This window comes from Lepisosteus oculatus, chromosome 2 (assembly GCF_040954835.1).
Source record: "Lepisosteus oculatus isolate fLepOcu1 chromosome 2, fLepOcu1.hap2, whole genome shotgun sequence".
Taxonomy (NCBI): Eukaryota; Metazoa; Chordata; class Actinopteri; order Semionotiformes; family Lepisosteidae; genus Lepisosteus; species Lepisosteus oculatus.
The window spans coordinates 31,977,557-32,001,812 of NC_090697.1; the positions used below are offsets into that span (position 1 = coordinate 31,977,557).

General features: G+C 35.3%; 1 protein-coding gene across 4 annotated transcripts in view; it reads left to right on the forward strand.

Annotated features, from left to right (window-relative positions):
• fbxl4 (F-box and leucine-rich repeat protein 4) overlaps positions 1 to 24,256 on the forward strand; it is a 51,756-nt gene that overhangs the window by 24,134 nt on the left and 3,366 nt on the right. The window contains exons 8-11 of one of the 4 annotated variants that reach the window (XR_011180566.1): positions 650 to 697; positions 7,617 to 7,841; positions 11,016 to 15,053; positions 15,816 to 15,947. Coding sequence is in view for 3 of the 4 variants with exons in the window: in XM_006626272.3 (XP_006626335.1) it covers positions 650 to 813 (164 nt within the window). In the remaining variant the exon portion in view is untranslated. Of the gene's footprint in view, positions 1 to 649; positions 6,539 to 7,616; positions 7,842 to 11,015; positions 15,054 to 15,815; positions 15,948 to 24,256 lie in introns of those variants that run through there. The other 3 variants (XM_006626272.3, XM_069178601.1, XM_015355992.2) reach the window with 3 other exon arrangements.

Sequence of the window (24,256 nt, forward strand, 5' to 3'; positions counted from 1 at the left end):
AATTACATGCAAAAACTTTTCCAGAACCTTAATTCCACTTTGATATGATAGTCATTTGTGTAGATTTCTATTTGAGTTTGCAACCTAACACATTGTGGCAAAATCCCAAGGGAGGTGATTACTTTCTGGTGGCCCTGTAATTATTTTATGAACACTAATACATGTTGGTTTTATCTTCTAAGTGATGTGAGAGTAAAAAAGCTCCTGTACAACTGATAAAGAAATGGACCATTTGTAGCTTTTTATCTTCTCTATTTTGAAATTCTAGAAGTTGTTTTAAATGTGCCGTGCAAAGGTACAGTAGTTCTTTTATTCTCTTAGTATTGCTTAATGTTTTCCTTTTAGGAACTTTAATACAGTTGTTGAACAGTTGAGTATTGGAAGTAGTCACCTGTTCTGTGTTTGCTTAAATCAATAAAGCTCTGCATTTTTATAGATGCAGCTAAAATGAATTAAAAAATACTAAACTGTTAAAAAGATAACAGTCGATGCAGAAATAGCAACGTGAAATGTTAGTGTGGTGTAGTAGGTAGTGGTGGGGAAAAAAAATCATACACACAAAGCATTGTTAATTTCTATAGTAAACACCCTTCCTGTAGACCATTAATGTCATGTCTTGGTTAAAGCTGCTTGTTCCTCCTAATTTCAGGAACTCGAATGGTGAGCCCAGCATCTCTTCGCAAGTTGCTACAGTCCTGTAAGAACCTCCTTTTGCTTGATGTGTCCTTCTGCTCCCAGATTGACAACCGTGTGGTACAAGAACTAACCGTTCACTTTCCTAATGTGTCCATCCAAAAAAGTTTCACTCAGTGACTCCCGGACTCCTGTTCCTCTCGTGACTGAAGTCCACCAAGGTACAGTAGTGCAAGGATCAAAGTGATTGAGGCTGAATGGTTATGAGTAATTCCCATTCATGTTTTGGGAATGTACTTTTTTTGGGAATTCCTAGTGTGCTCTTGGATAATAAAAAAAAAATGAATTATGGGGCCTCCAGATTGGAGAAAGATTAAAGATGTGTGCAATACTATATAATCTTGAAAAATTGACTTCCTATCTCAAACACCTTTAAGCACACCACAGAGAGAATGATTTAACAGCTGTGCATTTTTTTGTTGTCACCATCCCTACTAATATTGTTCGTTGAAAACTGCATTGCTGTAAAACTCAGGGTGTCTTTTTTTCCTGATCTTTAGTGGTTTTGTAATGTATCAATGTAAACTCTTGCTTATTCCAAACTTTTTTTAAAATCAAATGTCTTGGGATTTCTACGGGAAGAAATAACATTTAATTTTTTTATTATTTTAAACTGTTCCAAGTCATCACAGATATTTTAATAACAAAAATTGAAGAACGGTTTCGATAGTGTTACTTCTGTTATGCTATTGTAATCTTAATTAACAGCTTGCGATAAAACCCAGAAATTTAAGAAACATTTTAAATTTATTTTAATGTGGAAGGTTAGTGCAATTTTGTTATTTGTGTGTAATGTATACATATATAAATGTATATATTCAAATATACATTCCTCTACCAAAATATTAGAAAATCATATATTGCATCCTGTTCAACATAATGGTAATGGCCCAACATACTTTACGGTACATCTCATTATTCCTGCAGACTGTAAATACCAGACCAGGTGTTTCCTCACTGTGTTGAAGTCTGGGAAACAAGGCTGATACAAGTAACCTCAAAACAGACATGATTATGGCTGCATGTACCTTTGGAGCCTTGCTGAAGGTAGTAGTGGCAGACTTGGCTAATGTATTCATTCAGACTTGGCATTTTACAGACAGTGATTGATGGATGAAAAAAAAAAACATAATACATAATACTGGCCACAAGAGGCTGCTCAACCAAAGGATGCACTGCACAGCATCTTTTATCTTGTAAGACCAATGTGAGATGCCATATCTCAATAGACATTGGTGAACATCTCATGTCAGCTGTAATCATTGCTAGAGGCATTCTCTATAACAGTTTGGTAGGGGAATGTGAGTGTGTGTTGCAGTACCTGGTGCTGTTGTCTCACAGCTTCAGGTTCCTGGGTTCAGTTGTTGCCTAGGATGCTTGTCACTGAGGAGTTTTTATGCACTCCCCATGTGTGTTTTTCTCTAGGTATTCTGGTTTACTCCCATCTCAAAGAGATGTACAGAATAGGTTTGATTGGACACATTAATTACGCCTCCCTGGATTCATTCCTTGGTCCCTGTATGGAGGGGAGCTAGGCAACCCCACCTCATAATCCTACCCTCTCTAAAGCAGATCTGGTGCCTGTCTGCCCTGTGCTCCTTATTGAGTATGGGTTATTTATATATAATAACAGAACATTAGGAAAGGGGCATGATGGTGGATCTTTTCCCTCCTACATCCACCTGGAGATGACCTCTTATCTGCCTTCTCCTGACCACTCCAGTGAGTGATCGGTCAGGTGACTATGTAAAACAAGATGGAGCAAATGAGAGAGAGAGAGAGCTCCAGCTCCAGTAATCTGCTGCCTACCTTAGGGAGCAGATCCTTGCCAGTTAGCTGTATGGAAGAGCGAGAGAGCGATGTAGCTGAAGAAGAGCAATAAATCAAAGTTGTTTACCATGATCTGGTTAAGAAATTAGATTTATTGGTTGCATCATGCTGTGTTGTGTAAGTCAGTATGCAGCTTATCTGCCTGGTTGAGTAAAGAGCTATCAGAAGAAATTTATTTTCTGGTTTTATTTGGATTTCAGCACCCCATATATTTACTATCTTCCACCATATTGATGCCCTTGTGTAACTGAAAAGTCCACAACACCAAGCCACCACACAAAATTTCATACATGGCGAAAAATGTCTGCAATATGTTGGGTACTCGGGTAATGGAAGGTAAAAGGTCATCCCCTAGACTACGGGAGGATGAAGGGTCCAGATCCACCATCTTGCCCTATGCTCCTGCCATCCTGATACAATGTATATACAATAAACACTTTTGTGTGTACTTTTATTTTTTATTTATCATTCTCTTTTACATGAATTCTGCTGCGTATGAGATGTGGGACAGCCAGCAATGAATCTAGTACAGAAAATTGACTATTACCTCTCATAAAATGTTTCCTCTTGCACACTTTTAGTATTTGACATTTTCTGTGCCTTATATATTGGGCTTGGAGTTTTCTTGACTAATTCTCTAACCTCTATTTCAGTCCTACAGTACCAAAAGTGTCGATATAGCCTCTCTTAAAGCCACTTATTCAAACATTATTTACATTTTGGTACCTTAATCATCTCAATTAGTTATTTAATTACTTCAAATTACATGCATAAACATGTAGATTAACAGTGATATAACTATTGACTTTTAATCATGCATCTGTTTTATTCAGTAGTATCACAATGTGGCAATAAATTAAAATCACCAGGAATATGTATAATGTGTCAATCGAATAGTTTGTTTAAAAATTTAAATCCAAAAGAGAGCAATAACATAATTTTGCTGCTGTAGGCTACATAAAACAGACAATTAAAATAATTAAAGGCAGTTTGCAAAGAGCACTTACTGTAAGTGTCACAGTCCAGTGAAAAAAAGTATCCGCTCCTCTAATTTACTGTTGAATGTAATCATTGTCAGTTGGTTTACTTTTTCTTTTTTTATGGATCAAAATCTCAGTGTGTAAAACAAATACCACTTAGCTGTTTGTGTTAAGTTAGGAAATAGTTTTTTAGCTTCAGTTCAATATTCGTACAGACCAATTCCACAGCTAACTTCTTTTTCATAGTGCTTTTATTTCTCCAATTTGGAATCTGCATTCACCATGAAATTCAGAAATCTTACAGGAGGGTATCCACATCCAAACTGCATGCTTACTGTATTTTAGGTTGAATGTCCTGACTGGCTCGAGAAATGAATGAAACATGTTTTCTCTTTCTTTTTTTCTTTTCTGGTTTGAAGTATACAACGTTTTATCAGCAACTATGCTGTATGTCTATTTATTGTGGTGTCTGTGCTGTGCATCTGCTGTACCAATTCTCAGTATGCATTTAATTCCTTAGTTTTATGTATGTTTCATGGACTCTTAACTTCACAACTCTCAAACCACTGTACTAAAACAACCAGATGCTTTCCATGTGTAGCAGCCAAAGAAAACTCGTATATCCTTCAGCAATGATTTCAACATTATATTGTGTTACATTGTATCCAGTGTCCGTTTCCACAAAGCTTAGACAAAAACGAATACTGTACAGTATATTTGGAAAGATATTCTGGGGCAGAATACTAGAGCCTCTTGTTATGTATGGCTTAGAACATAAATGTACTTTAGTAGTTGAATCTATAGAATTATATCTCTCCGATGTTCTTTAAAATGTTTTAACCTTGAGCAATGTTTAAAAACTTAAATTGTAGCTCCAACAAGCATGTCTGCTTTCAGGAAATTATTTGCCTATATCTTACTCACACAGGCAAATATGTGGACATTATACAACAAAATAGCAGGCACTAGATTTGACAACAAGCCATGAACAATATACAGTAAATGTATACATGTACCTTGTTTTGTATTTCTGGCATTGAGAAAAATCCATTCATATTTTTAAAATCCACTTCAAAAGCGTTTAAACAGTTGATAATAAAATAATTATCAAGTGCACATAAGATAAAATAGAATAACTGTCATTTCACCAGCTCTAACTACTACGCCCTTGTAAAACAGAATGTGCAAAATAGAGTGATTCTTTATAGTGTCATAGAATTGGCCAGTAGAAGGCATGCAATAAACACTTCTTTCTCAGTTGACCTGCTGTGGGAATTGTCTCCAGTTTATTACAGTAAAACCTTTGTATTTGTGAGGGATTGATACCTTGAAGTCTCCACAAATGGAGAATTCATGGAATGTAGCATTTAATACCCTATGGCAAAAACAAGTTATGGTTCCAAGGCCTGAGAAACAAACATATTTTTGGTAGAACTGTAGAAGTAGTGTTTAAATTAAAGCAAAGCATTGTTTTCTCCCTACAATCCATAATTCTATAATTATTTGTGCAAACAAATTAGATCCCTGTTATTATAGCTTACTCTGCATTCATTTTTTCATTCTTAGTACAAGAGCATTTTTGTTACTTTTAACATCTTGTTTTCATGTTATAAATGTATCACTAATGTACTGTAATACGATTTATTACAGAACAGTAATAACAAAGTAAATTAAGTGTACTTATTTCCTTCACTCAACCAACTCACTTTCTTTCTCCTGTGGTTTGTCTAGTTCTTTGTCTTCTAATTTATTTTGTTATCCTTTTTCTGAGACATGCTTGAATTGAGCCTGTGATAGCACAGAAGCTTATTTTGTTATTTAATGTTTCTTCTATTTTGCAGCACAAGACTTGTATACTTGCATAACTTATGATAACAGGTCTACACACAATGAACATCTAATGCTTTCTTGAAGGACGCTGAATAACTAAAGAATGACCCATGATGCACTTCTATATAAACATGTTAACTCTTTGTTAACCAAGCTATACTTTTGGTACAGAGACCAGTGCAGGTCAGGTGAAGTACATCAACAAGATGAAGATGCACAGGCGGCTGCCTACATTTATGGTCCTACTGCACAGCCTGCAAATGAGCGAATCTGGTCGCCAAATGCAGAAAAAGCAGTTCTCTAAAACTTTTGCATGAATGGGTGAAATTGCGAATGTATGACTTGCATATATCGAGGTTTTACTGTACGTTTGTTGGGAAATGCAGGTATGCATTGGTGTAGTATCCATTGCATTTATTATACAGAGGACTCCATCTCACCAGAGTCAATCTTAGCTTTTTGTTTTATATGATTTTGTGATTTTGAATTAAATGTTGGTCTGTTGTAATCTTTCGAGCATGGTCCAATGCTAAATTACACATTTGGCAAAATTTTTAATCTGTGTACAGAACTCCTTGAAGATGTTGTATTTGTTCACACAATGAAATGCTCTTTTTCTACATTTTTTTCTGTTTTTATACTTTATTGCATCAATTTGTCTCTTACCAGATTAGTTTCTAATGGTATGTTTAACTGCGCTGCCAACGCCGATTGCCTAATGACTGCTGAAATTAGAGTGCCTACAAGGACATCTGGAGGATAAGGAGTGAACTACAGGTTAGGAGCCCGAAGATCTTGCGTACAACAAAAGCTCCTGGCCCTGCTTAAATATCACTAAGTATTCTGTAATGAAGGTCAATGTCATGATAACTTCTCATAAGAAAGCCAAGGTTGGGATTTGCATGGAACCTAAATGTTATCTTTGTAAATCGTCATCACAAATTACAAAATGTTACCTATATAGGGATACTCTTTATTTACGCAATATAACATTGGCACTACTAATTGCATGTATTTTCACATTTATAAAAAAATAGTAAATTTGTAAACACCTGTCCATTTGTAAAAATCTATGGGACTTTTTTTCTACACGAAAAAGAAGATGCTTTACAATGTGTGGATTCACATTATTCTCAGGTTTTAAATGAAGCTGAGGCTGTGATACCAAACAGGGTGACAAAATAAAAACAAATAGTTGTACATTTCATGAGTCTTGTTTTTGTAGATGATGCTGATATAATTATCATTGACCTTATCAAACCATAATCTCAGAATTGAAGTTTTACTTTAAATGAGGGAGGGTCCTTTAACATTTGCATAGTTTTTATTTAAATAAACATGTACCGAGGTTTAATTTTGTATTGAAGATGTTATGCAAATTATTTTTTTTTGTTAAACTTTGTGTCATCTGTGGTTAATTTGTGCCATTACACAAAATATTTGAATAGCTTAGTATAGAAGTTTATTTATGAATTCCTTAAAAGTGTGCAACTAACACATTTAAAAAATAAGAAAAGGAGAATTTCATGCTTTTGCTTTCTCCTAGTGCTAAATGTAAACAAAGTACATATCAGGATTTATTTTATGTTATTAATATTTTCTCAATTTCATGGACAATGCTGTTGTGGTATTTTTTGAAAAAATAAATAGCTTTAAATCTCTTTGTGCATTTCAAATGAACAACTGACTCAGTTATCAAGAAGATTCTTTTGTTTCATTTTTTATTTTCAGATGAAAAATGCTGTACACATATTGATGCACAACCATATCGTCCTGGCTTGTGTTAACCTGAGTTGGGTTTTGGAGATTATCTTCCAAGATAAGGAAATATTTGTGGCCAGACATGAAGTAATGCTTGTCCACATCTGACCTGTTTCAGTACTGCCTTTGAAAATCACAGGCAATAGATTAAAGTTCTGTGGAAGTTTGTTGGTGTAGAATGTTGGTTCCCTAGCCTTTCATGATAGGAATTGTACAATAATACGAAATGTACAATGGGAATACATCTAATCTGAAGTGGCATTATGGACATCTTTGTTACATTTACTTTATAGTGAAGATTTGACTGTGGGATATGGAGTGATTAGAGGGGGTTGTATCTTAGATGAAAGTGATTTGTAGCTGTTTTCCTTTCCGCATTGCGGGAATCAAGGAGCATCACATATGAATGTTACACCAATCCATGACGTGTAACTGCTTTGTTAACGCTGAGTCTTAGTTCTGAGGTTATCGTCGCGAGTGGTGGAAGAGGAACTTGGTTGTGAAGTCACTCTTTTGTTTCAGACTCTCTCTAGGCTCTCTGAAAGGAATGGCGCCATCAGCACACTTCCAGTGTTCTGCATGGGCTTCCAGGGACTCATGCTGACCTCCATTTTCGATTACAACAGAGGGGGTCAGAAGACAAGTCTGGCTCACTGTGCATGGCCTCGGTGTCTTAGCCACACATGGATACAGTAGTGTTGTATGGACTTCGATACCATACCACTCAGTTCTTTAATATTGCAATAGGTATTGATATTGCCTTGTATAGCCTAGTGTGATTCAATTATGCTCAAGTAAATAATGTACAGTATATTGAAGTAATGTTTCTCAAATCAAATGGTACTAAACTACAGCAGTGACCTGTAATGGACACATTATTTTTAAAATGCTCTTAAGATATTTTTGTTAAACAAAGGGATAGTGATATAATTTCTTTCAATATATTGCTTCCCATTATTAAGTTTTATTTGGCTAATCTCTTATCTGTTTATGATTAGGTTAAGTGGTTTTGAACACTTCTGTGATTAATGGTACTGTAATGTCACCGAAATTCAATGTTTATTCTAGGTTTTATAATTGCAATTGTCTAGTTTCAAAACATTTTATTCATCAATATACCCTTTTCCATTGATTCAGCAATAGATTTTTTGTATGCTTTGTAATAAATGAGACTATGATCATTTTCAACTTGTACATCACAGAGAAAACACCTAAGAGATAGTGAGTAAAACTATATGACAGGAGGACAGTGAAGAGATGTTAAGAGATACAATATGGCTAATTCTGTTTCTATTCTAAGCAGCAGGATGTGGATGTAGGTTAGAGAGGCATCATGAAGATAAACTCTAAACCATAACTGAAAGTGACAGAGCAGGCTCCAGCCTACAGTCACCACAAAAAAAGCGAATAATGTAACCCACAACTGACTATGAAACTAGTTTTATATTTCCAAAATATTCATTTGTTTCCAAATCAAACAGAACTACCTTTTGATTTCCACCAGTTATGTTATAAGGATTTAAAAACACCTTTTCAGTTGAATTGTCTACCATTGTCTTACTGATACTTTACCAGTAGATTCTTCCTGTTTTATTTTAAGCTTTGAATTACAATTGTTTTTACAAGTTGAAACAGATCCAAAAGCCTGATGCCCACAAGATACTGTATAATAATGAAAATGCCTGACAAATTACATGATACTTCTGAGGTTATAAAAAAACTATTTCTTGAAGTTACACTACCCATTTGAAACTCTTCACCTATGAAAATTTGGCATTCGGCTTGCATTAGTATTAAAGCATGGAATCAGATAAACATTACCTCAGATTATGCCTGTGGCTAGTCTTTATGATGGAAAGTTTTCTAATTATGCAGCTTGCCTTATTTTGTGCTAGTGTTTCACCTTCTATTAAGGTGTGACAGTTGCGTGCTGGCACAGAATTAGAGAGGCTGTAGTTTTTTGTTTTCTGTGGGTGGAGGAGGAGAGTGGTTGTGGTTGGAAGTGAGGTGGCATGCCTTGATTTCAAATTTCGAAGCAGGCTGACTCGAAAATGGGTCAGGCTTTGAAATACAATACAACACGAGTGCCAGGGATCCCAGTTATTTCAGTGGAAAGTAATAACAGAATGTTGTGATCAGACTAGGATGTGCGTGGAGCGTGCATGGAGGTAGACGGTTTTAATACTCAAAAAGGTGTACTCAAAAGGTGTACTGTCCACAGAAAGTTTCTGGAAAGCGATCAGAGTGAGATGATGTACAGTATTCCAATGGTCCAATTCTCACAATGCATTCTCCAGGCATCGCCTGTATACAGTATCTAGCTCTGATTAATTGAAGTCCTTTCCCCTGGTTTCAGATAATTAGAGGGATTTTACATAAATCATCTGCTGATTGATTTTGGATTTTTCCTATTTGAGGCCTTAGTGCTTGCTACACTGTGACATTAACGTCTTTAACCCCTAAAGTCTGTCAGACATGCGCTTGCACTGAACTAATAAGGCTTTAAAGTTACAAGTAAAAGGTTTATTCTATGTAGAAAAGAGAAGAAAGAAAACACAATGTTTCGGCCATGGAGCCTTTTTCGGGTCTAACCTTACTCCACAGCCAAAACATTGTTTTCTTTCTTCTCTTTTCAGCATGGAATTAACCTATTACTTGTTCCTTTACAGCCTACGCATGCTGACGCAGCTAACTACCTAATTAGCCTTTATATTAACCTTGCCTTTTGCCACAGTCATCTTATTAGATACTGTAAAAATAGTTGCATGTATATTTCTGTGAATGACAAGTCCATGAAGAAATTAATTTTTAGTTAACGGGAAATGTCACCCTTGGTTTTGTTAGAAAAATGTCAAACATATATCAAACTCCATAAACAAAGAAATGCCTCTTGCGCTAGTAGCCTATTACAGATAATGAAATGCAGACTTATTTTTAGATTGTCCAGTGAAAGAAAAAAAACTGATTTTAGGAATCTTTAAGCACTGTCAAATTAAACCTAATGGGGGAGCCAGTAAATATTTTTAGTTTCGTTTGTATTTCGTATGAGTTTGTGAACTTTTGTACTTACAGCCTAATTTCAGTACCAGTTACCAAAGCCAAAGTGAAAATGTTTGTTAGCTGTATTCATGATCAGTTACTTTGCCACTTCATATAAAGTTTTCTAGGAAGGAGGCTAAAAACTTAAACTTCATTCTAGAACAGGGGATTCTTGACTTATCTCTTAGAACAACAGACCCTTTATTTTTATTATTAATCAAGTTAATATATCTTGTCTTCCTCTCATGGTGTTTAGTTTGTCAAAAGATTTTAGTTCAGAAATGTATAAATGTTCTTCTGATTTTAATAAGTAAATGATAAAGATATGAAAAATAAAGGTAAACACCTACACTATTAATCAATCCTCAATTTAATTGCTGGGCAAAAATGAAGAAGATATTTGAGTTGGGAAACTGATAAAAAGCAATGATCGGAGAAAAAAAAATGTAATAGTAAATCCTACTGCTCATCTTAGGTTTAACATTTGCAAGAACAATTGTACATTGAAAAGAAAACATGATACAAATGGCTAATCACAAAAGTTCATACAAACTTATAATTAACAATAAATTGTTTACAATTCAATAAACATGAACGTTTGTGTACTTAAGTGTACCATGTATAATTAAATTGGCTACATCTGAATGAGAATGCAAAAATGTGTTGAACAAAATTATATTTGTAAAAAGCTCCACAGATGAGCAGTATTCTGTCACTTAGTTGAGTGCTTTATGTAGCAACAGATTCATTTCAGTGGTATATGTAAATACACGGCCCACAGCAATAAGATATGAACATGTGGTAAGCGCTCAGGATGATAGTGTACGTCTTTACACATGTTGTCCTATGTTATTTTTATTTTTGTTTTGTCTTTGCGTAAAGGAAGCTCATGACTGAATTATGACGGGCAAATGTGCTATTTGGGTGTCCCACTCAATTTTCCACAAGCACGAGACTGCCCTTCCATTGTACTTAAGAAATAGCAACACTCTGCAGCACTGGATCAAGGAAATCAAGTCAGAAACACGGAAAGCTCCAGGCAGGTATCGCCTACATTTCAGAGGTAGGAGTTTCCAGTGTCCATGGAGGGGGGACACGCATGGGTGTGAAATGAACTTACTGTGTGATACCCAGTTGGTAGGGGGAAAACACACTATTTTTTTTGCTTTTGGCTGAAGGACACATTTTGGCCAAAAGAAAACAAAAATGCAGGGTAGGGGGGACTCCCCTGAAAGTGAAAAAGTTCCAAGTGCCGGCTTCCCCCTCAAGTCTGTATTTTTTTTAAATGGCTACTAATCCTTGAAATGGTGCCAACCCCTGGTTTCAAAATAAAGCAGGATTATGTAAGGTATTATCCAACTTTGATGGAACATCTGTTTAGTCTGCAACCATACATAGTGCTGTGAAAATCAAACTGGGGTTAATATTCTTTAGGTGACATATGCAAAGCAGCAATGTGCTTACACATTCTGCATCTACTACAGTAATCCTGGTCTCTGGGATTGCAGCCAATCTGGCAGAGTGTTATTTAGGGAGTGTTGTGAGGAGAGTGTACAAGAATTCTTTTGCAGGAGTATGTCGATGCTCTGGATAGGTAGAATCAGAAGACAGGCCAGGCCATGCCAGAGCTACTGTATGATGCATTGACTCTTTTCCTTGCAAACAGATCACCTTAAAACAAGACAGCGAGAAATACCTCCTACGGAATCCTGAAGTTCCACAACTTTCTTCGAATACTAGGTCTGACATAATCTAGTGGACAAAATCATGTGCTGTGTGAAAGGGAATTGTATTTTCACAGTTTTCACCTTATACACAGGGTAATTCCTGTGCTGGATAATATCACTTCCTTAGATGACTGTGAGAGATCTAAGATGCCCTCTTCATCTCTCACTGATAGGAGTGAGGTGTGGTTTGCATCTTGCTACCATTGGCCCCCTTTCTGTGGAGACAAACTGTGATGGTTTATTATAATTCCTTTCCTCTTATGTGGTACCCGAAGAACTACAAAGCATTTCACCTCTGTGAGGAGACCCACTTCATCTACAGCTGGGTGATGCACAGCAGCCTCACTCTGTCGGGACAAGAAATTCAAAATTGCTTCACCAGTTTAGTTAGTTAGGGAGAGATTAACAGAGGCTAGATACAGTAGACGGTGCAAACTCAGGGTGGAATTTAGCCAGGTGTTAACACCATTTCTTTTTTAAAAAGTTCTATAAGATTTTTAACAAACAGAGAGGTCTTTGTATTAATGTGTCCTCTGAAGGATGGCACCTACTTCAGAGAAGTGTCTCTGGTCAGGATTCTGGGACACTGGTTTGGAAATTCTGGTCTAGAGGGAAGTGTGCCACCTACTGTTTTACTGGATCATTATGACACACCATCGTTGGTTTTAAAAACCATCACTTACAGTACCTGCTACACTTCTTCAGTCTCCAGGTTGTGCAGCTCTCCATCTTGTGCCATTGGGCCAGTTGGATTTTTGTTTCAGAAAAATATCCTTTACAATTGACAAAATCTTCAATAAAGCTAATGCTGTATTATTATTTCAGATAGCGTTTTTTAAAGTTGATTTAAAATCATCTGAAAAGCACCAAACATTTATGCTGTCCAAACTGAAAGAGACAAATACAAAATTATATGAAAAGCCTTATATTCAAAACACTTAGGAAGCAATGTGATTTTAGACTTCTAAATGTTGGAATAGAATAGAAGAATAGAAGACCCAGTTTGTTTTTTTAATTGTGTACACCTGGGAAACACATATTGAAATTATGCAATTTTCATGAAGATCCATGAAGCATTGTTTCATCAGGTTGTAATTCTTCTCCTTTACAATTTTTATAGATGTCTTTTGCTTTCCAGGAGTATCTGTTATCTTTACAATTCTGGTGGGCAAAATAGACATCTAAAAACAAAATTACCCAAAATGAAAACTTTACTAAATCTACTGATTTTGGGAGAACTGTGTATTATAAGGTCTCATTCAATTTGAATACAGATCCCGGCTGCCTCTGTAAACATAAACTGTTAATATTAATCAAATTACATTTCTAAACAACATTTAAGAGGGCAGTACTTCTCAACCCAAGGAATAGGAAATATAATGATGTCACTAACAAAGCACCATCTTCTGGAGAGCCCGTTAAGGACAGCACCTCAGATGTTGCAATGTTAAGGTGTAAGGACTGATAGACAACATCAGAAAAATTCATCTGTTATCAGAAGGCCACTTATTCCTGGTAAGGCTCGGCAACCCAGAGTCTATCCTAAGCTAAGCTGCATGATGGTTGGAGGGCAATCATAAAAATAACCTATAATAATCTCTTCTGTGCTTCACTTAAAGAGCTCAGGATAAGGGGACATGTCCAAATGCCTGCTCTGACCTGTGCACGGGAGCCAGGCTCAGCCACACAGCCAGTGCCTGGCGAGCTTGTTCTCGTGGGCGAGCGGCGTTTGCCAGCAACTGTCTAAAGATGACCTGCAGATCTCATTGGCCACAAAGAAGAAAGACGTGCAGCATTCACCATGTATCCTCCCAGCGGGAATTCTCTTGGTCTTGCAGAGTTCAGTTCAGTGCTGAAATAAATCTGCTCCAGGGAACAATACAGTCAGGGTCCCTTGCCCGCTCGTGATGTTTGTTTTTTTTAATTGGCAGGAACATTTTGGCAGCACGTTATTATTTTCTTCCAGGAGCACCTGGATGTTACAACAGATCTGTAACCGGTAACATTAATGTTGCTTGGCTTTGCATTGTGTCATTTCACACTGTAAACTGCAACTGCAAATATTTTGATAATCAAAATGGATGCCAGGCCTTTCCTCTCTGGTCCCTAATAACCTTTGCAAAAAAAACAATCATACCGACTTGAACAGTTTTTAAATGGAAGATTCAAAAAGCAATTTTCAAGTATGCAGAGTACAAGTACAAGGCCCTCTGCTGGTCAGACACTTTTTGCAATAAATTATTCAGGAGATTAATACTTCACATTTCCTTTCATTTCTCTCTTAAATGCATATACAGTATTTACACCTGTATATCAAGATGAAGGATCTGTCCAGTCTGTCATATAATTGTTTAGTCTTTTAATGTTGCACTGAATGTTCTGCTCAAGATTAAGGTCAATTTATCTAAAAAGTTAGTGTTATTTTGTTGTTATACAAGCAGATGTGTAGTACTTGTGGACAACCTATGTTCTAGTTACCATTTTAGTGCTGTTTGTATCCCAAAGGATGTACACAAAATTAAAAATCAAATTTGAAACCTACATTTCTCATCAGTGTATTCACTCTTTAAGTACTCTTTTTATAATGTGACAAACCAGAGTACAAATGCATCCACCCAACCATTTTGAACTGCTTCTTCCAATTCAGGGTTGTGGGGGAGCCAAAAGTAATGGGGGCATTTCTGAGACACCAGTCTAATCACACACACCTGGGCCTGGTCTGGCCTTGTCCAGTAAGCCAGTTAACCTACCAGTATGTTTTTGGATAAGTTTGAGAATAACCAGAGCACCTGGAGAAAACCCATGCAAACATGGGGAGAACATTCTAACTCAAGGTTAAAATGTATAACATTATTTTGATCATCTCCACATTTAGCTTTAATGTACCATCAAAAGAAAGCCTGTTCATTACAGGATGTTCTAAGGTGTTATCTGTGTAACTAGAAATTAAAAAATTACAACTGATAAAAAGAGATTTTTTGGACTGTACTTTCTTGCTTTAATTTCCTGAAATAATTGTATCCCTGTGGGTATTCCAAAATGTTGTCTTCCAAACCCTTGAAGACAGGTTCTTTAGTTTTGTTTCCTTAAATGGTCAGGGAGAATTTTAATTCACTTTCAACTTACATTTTTCCCATAACAGGTGAAATGAAAAGAGAAATGCGTTCCTAGGACTACTGCGTCAAATATGAAGGTTTTAAGATTTTTCATATTAAGCTTAATAATTATTTTAGACAAGTGCTTGGGTTGGTTGTTTAGGAGGTTAGGTGCTGCATATATAATATAGAATTTTTATTTTCAAAAGTTAAAGCTGAAAAAAATAGGTTGTGTATGTGGAGGTGAATTGTATTTCAGACATACAGTAGGAACCTCTGGAAGAAAATTTCAATTCGTAGGGCTGTAATTTTTGCTTTTTTTTAAAAAAGTGTAAGTGTTTAATTTTTAATGCAGGAAGCTAAACATATCCTAAAAGAATAATAGAAAATAAACCATTGAACATATTCATAGTTTGCCAAGGTATTATTTGTGTGTACTTACTGTACCCTTCTGGATTAAAGTATCTGGATTTCTGATAACTTGATTATAAGAGCTTAAGAATGGTTACAAAAGTCAACTTGCTAGTTAGTAGTTAGGAGATCCAAGGATCTCATCCAGATGTTTCTTGAAAGAAACCAAAATATTGGTTTCAACCACATGGATAAGTAGCTTGTCCAATACTCCCAACAACCTTTTGGGTAAAGAAGCTCAAATGAGAACGAAACACTAATGTAGTCATAGTACTTGCTGGAGAGACAATATTACATACTATTATATAGTACTATATTTTCAATATATATAATATGTACAATTATATGGAGGTGTATAATTTTAAGTTGGGGTTTTGAAGGTACGCTTAAGATCTCTCAACCCTGAGCTGAGAAAAGGAGACAACTGTTTCAAGTGTTTTGTTTTAAAGGTGTCTGTGATACAACCTGCTTGTCCTGAGCTGTGCAGCGGATTAGGATGCCCATTAGGAGCTGGATTGAGGCCACAAACTGATTTCCCTGGCAACCAGAGCCCAACTGGATCCCATAACTCCACGTGAGAGGTCAGTGAACTCACCTGAGATGCTTATATTCTCTCAGGTCCTTCTCATTCTCTGTGAGAAAATGAAAGGAAATACCTCTTTATATGAGGCAAGCCATTTTCACTCCTTTCAGGCATAAGGTCATGATTAAAAATATAAATGCAGTAATTAGTGTTTTTAATCATTATCTTTTGTAGTAATTTTAGTAAAAAACAGATGTTTGCACACATGTAAATTGTTAATATTAGAAGTGTTTTCTGGGCTTGCTGGGGAGATGGGTCTGAATTGTAGATTTTCTACTCCAGAAAGAGAGTCTTTCTTTGAAGATCCGTTGTCCGACCCTGTACTCTATGTGGGTAATGTGACCTTGACAAACATGTCTCCTAACAGAGAGGTCTCAATTTTCTAAATGGGGCAACCAGATCATTCAGGGACCATCACCCTTTTCAGCTCAGGAACACTTTCATTTTCATCCTCCAATTAATTTGCTGGCAACGTGTTCTGGGTTGTTTTCAATAACTGTCTCTTTTGATGAGAATATCTGCATTCAACATCTTCTCTTTGAAGTCCCTGAAAAGGCATGCAAACTCTTACTGTACAGGCTAAGAGCATGTTCAGTGGATGACATTCTTTTGAAGTAATACGGCATGCTCCATGACTTCTGGAGTGAGACAGTGGGTTACCCTGTCACACTTTAGGAGACTGTTAGTCTGGGTTCTGAGATGACTGCAGACTTCATATAATAAGACACCAATGTAGATGCCCATTATGTGTCTGTATTTGAAATGTTATGATGGTTTATGCAATGCGATAATTTAGGTATATAATTACTGTATATTGTATCATCAACAGCAGTACTACATTGGCGTAATATAATAACTAGGTTAAATACAGAATATATTCAAGATAGCATTATGTACATTTGTATTTTTATTTTACATTAACACCTTACATGGGCTTAATATCTGTTTATAAAGTGATATCCACAAAACCTTTCATAAGTTAGAAACGATGGACCTCTTCTGGCTTGTTTAGGTTTGTGAGGATGTTTTAAGGGGCTATGTGTAAGAAACACATACAAAAGGAATATAAGAGGTAAAAGTAGAACAAAGAATATGAGAAGTCTCCACAATACAAAGAGGTGTGTGCATCAACCATTTTCTCTATGCAAAAGAATGTTTACTGTATATTGTTTGGCAAAATGAATATTTAACATGAAACATTAAAATCCAGATAATGTTTAAAATTAATAACAGTTGTAAGCAGTATAGTTTTATTTTACAGATATTTGTTTTTGAAAAATAGTTTTATTGGAGTATCATAGTGACTGTAGTTTTACTATTTAACATTATGTAAGTGGTTAGCATTTGTGCCGTACAGTGCTGGGGCCCAGGGTTCAATTCCTGGGGTGGTGTCTGTGTTTAGTTTGTCCCATCCAAGACTGGTCCTGCCTTGTACCAATTTCTTGCAAGGATGGGCTCTGTCTCCACCACGACCCTGAATTGGATTAAGTGGTTGAAAAATGAATGGATGATGGATTTTGTACATATATTTGCCTTTTCATCGTAATATGGTTAGGATCCTTATTTTTTGTTGTTGTGCTATTCAAATATACTAAAATGCATTAAAAATACAACAAATGTTATTGGTTTTAATACAGATTTTGTGGTGTTTCTCATGCTTCTTGGTAATATATACAAACACGTGAGTGTTATGAAGATCGTTGTACCAGTATAGTACACATACCTGTGCCTGTATACATATTTATTTCAAAATTAATATCTGTCATCCATTAGCTGTTACCCACTGTGTTCTTTAACTCAGAGATTTCCAGGATAATTTAAGTCTGCTGGTAGAATTTCCAGTAACATACAGAATATTGTGGCGACTAACACCCATGTTTCAATATTCCCAGGAGAGATGGAGTGTGCTGACTTTCATCTCATTAATTGTGCTGGTTTGGGAACTCACTTCTAAGTCATGAAAAATTACGAAGGGAAAAAAAAAAAGTCTGTAAATCCTTTTGTAATCTCTTGCCACCTGGAAGAACCTTCAATGTGGTTAGATTCAACATTTAAAGACACATCAAAGAGCTCCTTCTGACAGCAAAAAAAAAGTACACTTTGGGTGCTCCCAACAATGTGGTTTGAGAATGTTTCTGTGTAGAGCCCCTTACTTCTCCAGGGCTGCTGCAGTTCTGTATCACAGTATCACAGAACAAACAAGCACAGCCAGTAAAATTCAGAAACCGTTCTTGTTACTCAGAAATGGAGTATGTAAGGCTGGATGAAAATCGGTAGAGTAAAACGAGCAATCTTTAAAATGTTAAAATATACAGACCTTTAAAAACAGTTCATAGCACTGCTTTTATGTACTTTTTATACATGGAAATGTCTTCCTTGTTGTTTCTCTTTCTAAGTAATAGCTACAATAGTAATATATTGCTCTTTCTTTTGTAATATACTGTGAATGACTGTGATTGAAGTACTGAGGTCAATTATTTTATGATTCCCTAAATCATTTTTATGATTATCCCTAAATAATTTGATCATTACACAGTAATAGATTCAGGAGAACAATCACCAATACAATTATCATCTGCTCTGTCTTAGACATTTATAAAGTTCCAGCAGTAGAGATATCAGTAATCCATAGCTGTTTTAGTAATTGTAGGCTACATTTACTGTAAGTAGGCCGATAAAGGTTACATGATAATGTTCTGGTCCAATTGTACATATTCAAACCATCATATGTCTAATCATTACCAGTTTAATTTGCAGTATTGGTCAGTACACTACTGCTACTACTGCTTCATCATCATAGCTGTTATTAAGACAGTATGCACTGTATAGTATATTCACCAAATGTTTCCATTTTCAAAGTGAGTTACTGTAGAAGGCCATTTGAGAGGTTTATGTTAAACCCAAAAGCCAGAAAATAAAAACAAAATTAAAGTCATAAAACCATCAGTCAGAAATCAGCCATGTGCAATATTATTTTACGTCACATGCAAATTGCAGATTTGTTATATACTGTATATATGTGTGTGTCTGTGTATGCATTAGTACATTAGAAAAGGAAAATAATACATACATATTTATGTATTCAGAATACAGAACTTTTTTGGTCATTGTCCCTTTAATGTTCTTAGTCCTGTATTAGATCATACTGTATACAGTATTTTCTTCTTAGCCAAAGGGGTGTGCATAGCATTCCAAATCTAAACTGAGATGAGTAGTGTGCGAAAATCCTAGATGAGCCAGTTGTTTAAGCACACTGCTGGTTCTTGTACATGGGGAGACAGAAAGCTACAGTAACTGAGAAGAAGGCGGGATAAGTAGTTACAAAGTAGTATGTGGGTCTGTGATTATCCAAACTACCAAGGGTATTTTGTGAGAGAAACTGCCAGGAGAAAGTGTGTATCACAATCAGCACACATCGAAAACATGGTACTGTGCAAACAAAGGTGGATGAGGAAGACAGAGGAAAATAATACAGTACATAGAGAATATATACCAAAAATGTTAAAGGCTGACAAGACACTAATTGCTTTCTCACCAGGGCCATTAGTTTTCTGCTGATTTTAGATCCACATCAGATCTCACCCAACATCAAGAGAACCTCTGCTCAGGTATGAAAAATGTCAAAAACACCAAGAATGGGCAGTGATCCATAAAGACTGTTGACAATGGCAATGGAAAAGAATTATGGGAATATGATATGTATATATATGATTGGCTCCGAAAGATGCAAGATTATATACGTATAACATTATCCTAAGCATTCAAGCAGGCAGGATCCAGATTACACAAATCAGAAAGCTCAACTGGTTTTGAAATTGATGTGTTGGCCTGCCCAGTCAACTTACCTCAACTCCCACAGAAATATTATAAAATGAGCTTTATAGGAGAGTGAAAAGGAAAATTGCAGCCTTATATAATTATGCACTCAGAGACTTTTAGGACCAAGTGGGCACATAGAGATCGTGATACACCACCACAGCTGTGTGTGAGGGTGTCTATACAGTTGTGATTGCTCACAAAGGTGATATTTTAGTGATGTTTCCCGTAAAATCACAGCAAAGAAGGTCTTGTGTTGCATTTTCTTTTATGAAAGCTAATGTTTCCATCTGCATAAAAATATCTAAATTAATTCTAAGATTATTTTGTTTGTCCATTATTGTAATCTGTGTATGTATGATGGATATAGATATACTTTTATCTTGTAAACATTTTTATGAATATTCTGACTACATGTTAGGGAAAAGAGATGAAACTGAAAAATTGAAAGTCTGAGGAGGAGAGTATCAGACTGAACTCTTTGAAAAAGAAACTATGAGACAACTTTGAAAAAATTAAGAGCGCGGTTTCATATCCTAGTAATGTTTTATCATGATAGCATTTCACATATTAAAAAAACAAAGACAAAACTGAACTTATTTAAAAGTGCCTGTGACTAGTTACCCCAAAATCAATTTGACAAGGCAGAGGAATGACTTTGATATGAAATCCAGAATAACATGTTCCGTGATGTGTTTCTGAAAACAAAAATCAAGGTTTTAATTTCACTATGTACTGTAACAAAATCCAGTGTGGCTTTCGCACACAAATTATACGAAAATTTTAAACTACAGTAAAGTACAAGTTTCGAAAATATACATTGAAAATTGAATAATTGTTTTTAAGGTTGTTGTAAAACCAGTTATACTTATCCCTCCCTGCTACCAACATCTCAATTTAAATGTTGTTGTCCGATAGTTTATAAAATATTAGGCAGTCATCTCGTTTTGATCATTTAGTTCGCTAGAGGGCACCAAAGCACCACTCAGTACCACATCTTTCAAAGGCTACTCGAAAAGAAGATGGACGTGCAATACAATCCTAAAGGGAAATTTAAACTTACCTAAAGAAGAAGAAGGTGTAATTAATATGCTGCAATATCAATTGCATCTGAGAATACTCGAGTACAATACATGGGACCGTACGCGTCCATAATGATACTGAAAATGTATCTTATGAGAGCTTACTGTATTGGCAAGGAATGTCGGAGCTTTACTAATGCCGTATGTTAGATCCTCGAAATTACACGATAACACTCTTAAATCCTTTAGGGATAACATTACTCCTCTGTACCACAAACACCCGTTTCGCTGTATACTAAGTGAGAGGGATGGTCTAATTAGAATTATTGTAGTCAGACCCCTGACATAAAATAACTTCATATTATTTTATGAAGCCATCCATTACTTCTTCTTCCAAACAGTGTTATTGTTTTCTCTGGTAGGCTTTTAACGCTTCTTGGAGTGCAGCTTGAAAATATCTTAAATCAAGTCGATGTGCAAAGTGTTTTAAAATAGGTCTCCTTTAACCTGTAGCCTGCAATACATCTGTGATTTTGGCCATTTTATTTCCTGATCTGGCAACATTGCAATTAAGGACAACAGCATATAATTTTCATATGACCACTCAAAACGGTAGAAATATCAGTAACAACAATTATAGTTGTTACTAGAACCAGTTTTGAATGAAAGTTGTAATTAAGATTTCTATCCTAATATGAATATATCATATTTTTGAACGTCCCATAATTTCTCGGAAGAACAATTTGCGCACTGATGTCCGAAATCTGTGGGTGAAAATCTTTGTGCGGAAATATCGAAAGTTTTCGTTTAATGTTTCCCGCGAACAATAATTCGTAAGCAATTTATAATATAAAGTCAACACATTTTGCGTTTTATGGAGAATATACAGAATGGCAAAAAGTTGTTAAACGGTCTTGTTTGACAGCAGGTATAGTCTAATAAACGAATTCACTTCACTTATTTGGATTATTTGCTTAACGTAAGAACAATTATTAAATTTATACTGTAGTTTACAATACATCATTCATAATCTCAATATTTTCTTTTTAAAGAATACATATAAACAGAATGTGACAGCCATAAAATTAATCTTTGATCAAACGTGATCCTAGATACAGATGTGAAATGTGTGCGGTGTTTTAGTTGAATAACTATTTCACAACATGATAAGGTCATATTCCCAGAACGATATCACGTCTGAGTAAGTAGACTGCACAAGCTTTTTTAATTTAAATAATTACTCTATTGTATTGCAGAGGCCTTACGACATCAAGCTTTAGAATAGCTACTGGAATAATTAGAATAATAATCCATAGTTTACACGTGATATGACAGTGTGTACAAACAACGGCGATGCGCGAATACCTAAATGCAAGGAACAATAAAACTAACTTCTTTCTAACCTAACCCATCAAATACAGATTATGTTAATGACGGCAGTCAATACAGTTTACCGATCTAAGGATACAGGGAAGAAAGAGTCGGGGTTACCCTGTTTTGGATAAAGCAGTTAGAAAATGGATGGATGGAGTCGGGGGTATTTCACAATGAACCATTTGAAGGATAGATGAAGAGATACAGTTCATATATTTTCCTTTTGCTTGTTCAGTTCACTCCTCCTCCTCTTCTAAGTGCAATTTTGCTTAAACATTTAAAAAGACAGTCTGCCTCTTAGGAAACCTTGAAGGGCAAAACCATATTAGATACACTGACGGAAAGAAGTTAAGTGAACACTGGATTCAGATTAAGAAGGCTGTTAGTTTTGAAATTACAGACTTGTGGCTTGGCCTGAGTTTGTGGTGGCGTTGTCAACGCATTGTTTTCTTTAGATTCTAACTAGTTTTAGAGGCAGCATATATATGCATATAATTCTAATTGTTTTTAGAATTATATGCATATATTTAGATATAAACATAAATACATAATACATTAACCCAAAGGTTACAATATCGCTTAAACTAAACCGTATAATGAACACAAAGCGGCTATTAAGATGAATGCCTAGCATAAATTAAAGAACACTACACGAAAATATTTTGTACAGAATTGGCAGAATATTTAAGAAGTTTTCAGATACCATGACGGGTTAAAAATAGGTGTCGTAATAAAGCTCTATTTTAAGAACAATATACAACCTTCCATATACTGTATTTATATCATGTTATTTTGACTACGTGAAACATAAATTGTTTTTAATGGAAGTTTAAAAAATAAAGTTTAAAATGTTTACAACAGCGCTATGTGTACATATTGATACACTAATTTTTTAAAAAATTCGTGTGCATCAGTATAAATGTGTATATGGTATAGAAGTATAAGTAGATTTGATATATAATTCATTTAAAATTAAGTATAATTCCAAAACATAAAATATTACGTAAACATATCAAATTACCGGATACATTTTTTTTGTAAAAATAAACAACATCCTATTCCACACTGGTTCAAACGCACTCGAAGTTCACTCTCGGAAAAATTGACAGCAGCATGTAGTTTTCGGGTTGTCCTGGGCCAATAATATTGTTATTAATCTTTTTAAAATAACGAAAATGTATTTCGAATGTAGGAATAACAGAAGGTAGCCCATGAAGTTTCAGAAAAAAATATCATTTCCTAGAAACATATTTTATACCTACAGTTTCGTCTATCATATTTATGTAAAATTAATTAAATATAATCAAGCTTTAGAACTTCGTAACATTTTATTTATGAAAAGCCAAACCTTTCTTAGAGGTGAAGCATAGCCGTTTCATAAAGCAGCAGAAATGTCACGCAAAGGATTCAGTGACCTCCAAAATGTCTTGCATATTTCAACAATATTTTAAAGGTCCATAATCAGTTCCAAAAATGTATAGTATTGGCAGAATCTTGTGAGGTCAAAGGAACACATCAACATCGGCCTGAGCAGGAACGCTTTGCCAACATTATACGACGTCCAAAGCACGGTCCAAAAAAAAAATAGCCGGTAGAGGGCGGATGGTTCCTTTTCTAAACCTATCTACTGAAAATATTGACCGGGACTTTGAGATCCATACCTTACTTTAACATTTTTACCCATCGGCCTGTATGTGGTCACAGAACACTCAGTCTTTCTGTCACCTCTCTGCTAGAAGATCGTTTAACCGAATCTGTTTGTGACGCTACTATTGATTAGAACACAATACATTATCAAAGGTAAAACGCAAAATATTTCACCTTATGTTTGGAAAACAATTATACTAATACAAGAATTACGGTCTAGAAGAGTTTTATAACTTTCTAATGACTTATAACAATACGTATTATATCGCATTTATTTGTCGATTGTATTTTATTGTTGAAAACATTAACTATAAACATTAAAGTATATAAAAAGTTCATATCCATTTGTTTACATTTCTATTTAAAATCCAGAATAAGAACATTCAGTTTAAAAATGAAATATATTACCTTCATGACTTTCATTTTTTTCTCATTTTCATGTCACTTG